Genomic DNA, 5,512 nt, shown 5'->3' with positions numbered 1-5,512 from the left:
CAGCACTTTGGAAGGCCAAGTGGGCAGATCGCTTGAGTTCAGGAATTTGAGACCAGCCTGGGCAACGTGGCGAAACCCTGTCTCTGCAAAAAATACAAAAGTTTGCCGGGTATGGTGGTGCATGCCTGAAGTCCCAGCTACTCAGGAGGCTGAGATGGGAGGATCACCTGAGCCCAGGAGTTTAAGACTGCAGTGAGCTGTGATCACGCCGCTGTACTCCAGCATGGGTGACAAGAGTGAGACCCTGTCTCAAAAAAAAAAAAAGAAAACTTGATAATTTAGCAATGTTTGGATATAGTATCAGAGCAAGGTGACATATAGCAGTGATAAATCGTTTGGGTGGTTTTTTTGCTTTAATTACAGAATTTTGGGGAATTACAGAGTATGGGCAGGATCTCTGGCACAGCTCATCTTGTGTGCCGTTGTTAGGAATTATTTCTAATGTTTGACTTACCCCACAGAATATATTTACCGTAGCAACACAGGCAATGCCTTATTCTTTGTTATAACTTTGTCTTCTGATGGACTCTGTTCAGTAGCAGGGACTACTTAACTATCGTGTTTGGTCTATAACTCTTTAGACAGTTTGGAGATCACCAGATAAGAAAATAGCTCACCTTGCAGTTTCATTCAGTTTCATATCCTCAGAAGCCCTTAAAGGGCTAAAATCCTGGCAGCAGCTGGAGAAAGCTCAGGGCCTGAGTGACTGTGCCCCTTTAGTGGTGAAAGACCAAAGGTGCAATTGTCCTGTCCTCACTGCTCCAGCCCCCGGGCCCCTCACTCCCTTAATGTACTCTAGTCTAATGGTCTCCTTTCAGTTCCTTGCAATTGCCAAATGCATTCCTGCCTCAGAGCCTTTGCATATGCTTTTCCTTGTTCCCTCTATTCTGTTCTCCCACCCTCACCACAACCTGTCAAATAGCAGTTAAATCTGAGGCTTAAAAGTTCTGTCATTTTGAGATGGGCACAGTGGTGTATACCCATAGTCCCAGCTACACAGGAGGCTGAGGCGAGAGGATCACTTGAGCCCAGGAGTTTGAGACTGCAGTGGCTATGATGGTGCCACTACACTCCAGCCTGGGTAAAAGAGTGAGACCTCATCTCTTTAAAAAAAAATTCTGCCAGGAGCAGTGGCTCATGCCTGTAACCCAACACTTTAGGAGGCTGAGGCAGGTAGATCACTTGAAGCCAGGAGTTCAAGATGAACCTGGGCAACAAAGTGAGACCCCTGTCTCTACAAAAAAAAAAAAGAAAAAAATTAATTTTTTAAAAAAACTAGCTGGGCAGCCAGGCGCGGTGGCTCACACCTGTAATCCCAGCACTTTGGGAGGCCAAGGTGGGCAGATCATGAGGTCAGGAGTTTGAGATCAGCCTGGCCAACATAGTGAGACCCCATCTCTACTAAAAATGCAAAAAAAAAAAAAAAAATTAACCAGGTGTAGTGGTGGGTGCCTGTAATCCCAGCTACTCAGGAGGCTGAGACAGGAGAATCGCTCAAAACCGGAAGGTGGAGGTGGCAATGAGCCGAGATCACGCCATTGCACTCCAGCCTGGGCAACAAGAGCGAAACTCCATCTCAAAAAAAAAAAAAACTAGCTGGGCATGGTGGCATGTACGTATAGTCCCAGCTGCTCAGGAGGCTGAGGCAGGAGATTGCTTGATTACCCAAGAGTTCAAGGCTACAGTGAGCTATGATTGTGCCACTGCACTCCAGCCTGGGCAACAAAGCAAGACCCCATCTCATTAAAATATATATATATATATAATTTGAATGGGTATTGTTTGTTTTAACTGTAAATATTTACAGTACTTGGTTTTACTTGGGAGATTTGTATAGCTTACAAATCCTGTCACTGGATTCCGTCCTCTTACCCACAGACACAGAGCCAAAATCAGGAGTTCCACAAGGAGCGGTGGTGAGTCCTGCCTGGGCAAACTTGCACCTGCAAGCTTTACCCTAGGGATTGAATCCCGGGGGGCTCATAGGCTAGAGGACCTTGTGGAACTTTGGAACTTGTCTTAAGGATGGAGAAGGGGATAAAATACATTGATCTTTGGGCTGGAATTAGTACTAATTTTTCTTTTTCTTGTAGCACCGAACAAGATTTGTGATGAAATGGAGCCTGGAGCAAACTCTTTTCGGGTAGAATTTCCTGATTTTTCCAGCACCATCCTACAGAAACTGAACCAGCAGCGCCAGCAAGGACAATTATGTGACGTCTCCATTGTTGTCCAAGGCCACATTTTCCGGGCACACAAAGCCGTTCTCGCTGCCAGTTCACCCTACTTTTGTGACCAGGTACTCCTGAAAAACAGCAGGAGAATTGTTTTGCCTGATGTGATGAACCCAAGAGTGTTTGAGAACATTCTCCTATCTAGCTATACAGGACGTCTAGTAATGCCCGCTCCAGAAATTGTTAGTTACTTGACAGCGGCAAGCTTCCTCCAGATGTGGCATGTGGTAGACAAGTGCACTGAAGTTTTAGAGGGAAACCCTACAGTCCTTTGTCAGAAGCTAAATCATGGCAGTGACCACCAGTCACCAAGCAGCAGTAGTTACAATGGCCTGGTAGAGAGCTTTGAGCTGGGCTCAGGGGGTCATACTGATTTTCCCAAAGCCCAAGAACTGAGGGATGGTGAAAATGAAGAGGAGAGCACCAAAGACGAGCTGTCATCCCAGCTCACCGAGCACGAATACCTGCCCAGCAACTCGTCCACAGAGCATGACCGCCTGAGCACGGAAATGGCGAGCCAGGATGGGGAGGAGGGCGCCAGCGACAGCGCCGAGTTCCACTACACCCGGCCCATGTACAGCAAGCCCAGCATCATGGCTCACAAACGCTGGATCCACGTGAAGCCCGAGCGCTTAGAACAGGCTTGCGAGGGCATGGATGTGCACGCGGCCTACGACGAGCATCAGGTCACAGAGTCCATCAACACCGTGCAGACCGAGCACACCGTCCAGCCTTCGGGAGTGGAGGAGGACTTCCACATCGGGGAGAAGAAAGTGGAAGCCGAGTTTGATGAACAGGCTGATGAAAGCAATTATGATGAGCAGGTGGATTTCTATGGCTCCTCCATGGAAGAGTTTTCCGGAGAGAGGTCGGACGGGAACCTCATTGGGCACAGACAGGAGGCTGCCCTCGCAGCAGGCTACAGTGAGAATATTGAAATGGTAACAGGGATTAAAGAAGAAGCTTCCCACTTAGGATTCTCAGCCACCGACAAGCTGTATCCTTGTCAGTGTGGGAAGAGTTTCACTCACAAGAGTCAGAGAGATCGGCACATGAGCATGCACCTCGGTCTGCGGCCTTACGGCTGTGGCGTCTGCGGTAAGAAATTCAAAATGAAGCACCACCTCGTGGGCCACATGAAAATTCACACGGGCATAAAGCCGTATGAGTGTAATATCTGTGCAAAGAGGTTTATGTGGAGGGACAGTTTCCACCGGCATGTGACTTCTTGTACCAAGTCCTACGAAGCTGCAAAGGCTGAGCAGAATACAACTGAGGCTAACTAAAAATAGGATCTGGCCCTTGAGTGGCATGCACAAAAATAAACTATGGTAATTAATGCAAATCTGGGCACAGATGATGCGTGCTACTTGCTATTATGAGAGAAGCTTAAAAAAAAAAGGAAGATATTTCTGAAAGACCAGCTCTAAGTAGGCCAATTAAAAAAAATCTAATTCCTCAAATTTGTGTGTTCCAGTCCTGGCCTGGAATGGGTAATGGGGTGAGTTAACCCACCGCCCAGCTGGCAAGGGAAACCTTCTGACCGGTTGTGATTGAAACAGGTGGACAGAGACACCTGCACTTGGAACTGGACTCCACCCACCAGTTCCGTTTCGGGTGGCAGCAGCTTTGGATCACTCATTACTACAAGGTCATGCTGAAATTTTATTTTGCTCTTGCTATAGATACTTAGGTAATGTGGATTTGTTTTGATAGCTATTTCCCTGAAGGAAGTGCTACTTATATAAAAGCTACAACTAATGTGATTCCTAGGATGAGAAATTGGTTAACAGAGCTCTGTTGTCTGGTTTTATTCTTTCTAAAGGATATTTTCACTAAAACTATGGAGATGCTAAGAGAATGACGTTCTAAATATGAAACAGATAACTTACGGTACAAGACTGACATAGTGCCCTTGTCAGTTTCTGTAAGATGCCACTACTGTCACAAGGTGTTTCAGACTCTTGATAAGGCAGTGTTTTGTATTTTAGTTCTAACATTGAGTTTGAACAGTTGTATCTAATTGTAATTCTCTAGGGTGCCAGAGATAGGTATTTCTCATTGGTTTGCTTTCCCAAATCCTGTTTGGTTAATTGTAGCCTCCATGCAGTGGGGTCTGCTCTGTGGCTGGTAGACACCAAGCTGCTGTGACTGACCACGGTACCACGGGCCGCTGCAGCCCCTGCTCTGTCTTAGATTATGGTGCTTTACAAAGAGGGTGGTCCATGACCACACTTAGTGGGAAGGAGCCCCAAGTTGTGGCTGAGAGTTCCCTGTGAACTTTGGCAGTTCATAGAGTGCTAAGGTGACACTCCACCAACCAGAGTGAGAGGGCAGATAGGCAGGATTCTATGAGTGATCATACTTAAGGGGAAAAAACGTGCCCAAGGAGAATCTTGAAAATACACTCTTTCAAGGTGGGGGAGATACTCTTTAGGGGGTACACTGAGCTAATACTGCCAGTTCTTTATGAGCGCCGGAATGTGCTTTTAAAAGGAGTCCTAAGTTTAGCAAAGTAGTCTACAGAATCATGCTCCCAAATTATAGATAAAGCTGCTTAAACTTACAAGTCCACAAAGCTATGCCGACCAGAAAAAAAAAACACGACAAAAAAACAAGCAGCTATTCTGAGACCTTTTCTGCCCATCAGCTAGATGGTTTAGGTTAAAAAGAAAGGTATATTACACATGCTTTTAAGCTGTGTAATGTACCTGAGGGCTTTTAAGCTGTGTAATGTACCTGAGGTTATCACCAGGGTAGGACAGGGTGCTACTACTATGTCATCTTTTCCATAAACGTACTGGGTTATTTACTTCTAAATAGAAACGTTTTTCCTTAAAATAAAAATAATTTTTCTTGGATTTGGGGTGACATTTTATTTGAAAAGCTTGGCTTTGCTGTAATGTAATAGACATTGCTGGCAATGGCCTCTGATTCTCAAGCTCCTAACACCAAGGTGTTTACTCGTTAAACATTGTCTGGAAAGAGGAAGGAAAATACTTATTTACCAGTTAACTCTTGTAAGCAAGATTACAAACAGGGATTTATTCACAACACTGTATCATTCTCGATATATAAAAAGCACTTTGTATTTAAAACTTTATTATAAATATATATAGAGAGTTTTTTTTTTAAACCTAGAAACTAGATATTACCTCTTGGTTGTTTACCACATTAATAGCTTCTCTTAGTATTGAAACGTTACTGGTTAGCAGTCTTTTCTCTGTGTACCTGACACATGTATACAGAGGGGACTGTACAATCAAGCCTGATGTCTC

General features: G+C 45.1%; 1 protein-coding gene across 3 annotated transcripts in view; it reads left to right on the top strand.

The window, feature by feature from the left end:
* Nucleotides 1-4,830, top strand: part of ZBTB43 (zinc finger and BTB domain containing 43) — a 32,206-nt gene extending 27,376 nt beyond the window's left edge. For 2 of the 3 annotated variants that reach the window (XM_011988589.1, XM_011988580.1), the window contains one exon: nucleotides 2,094-4,830. In XM_011988589.1, coding sequence (XP_011843979.1) covers nucleotides 2,117-3,520 — 1,404 coding nt within the window. In that variant the 5' untranslated portion in view covers nucleotides 2,094-2,116 and the 3' untranslated portion in view covers nucleotides 3,521-4,830. The remainder of the gene's footprint in view (nucleotides 1-2,093) is intronic. The other variant, XM_011988571.1, reaches the window with a different exon arrangement.
* Nucleotides 4,831-5,512: the final 682 nt, after the last annotated feature.

The sequence above is a fragment of the Mandrillus leucophaeus genome, unplaced genomic scaffold (genome assembly GCF_000951045.1).
Source record: "Mandrillus leucophaeus isolate KB7577 unplaced genomic scaffold, Mleu.le_1.0 Scaffold109, whole genome shotgun sequence".
Classification (NCBI taxonomy): Eukaryota; Metazoa; Chordata; class Mammalia; order Primates; family Cercopithecidae; genus Mandrillus; species Mandrillus leucophaeus.
Note: the sequence above shows the minus strand (reverse complement) of the source record. Positions and strands in the feature narration are given on the sequence as shown.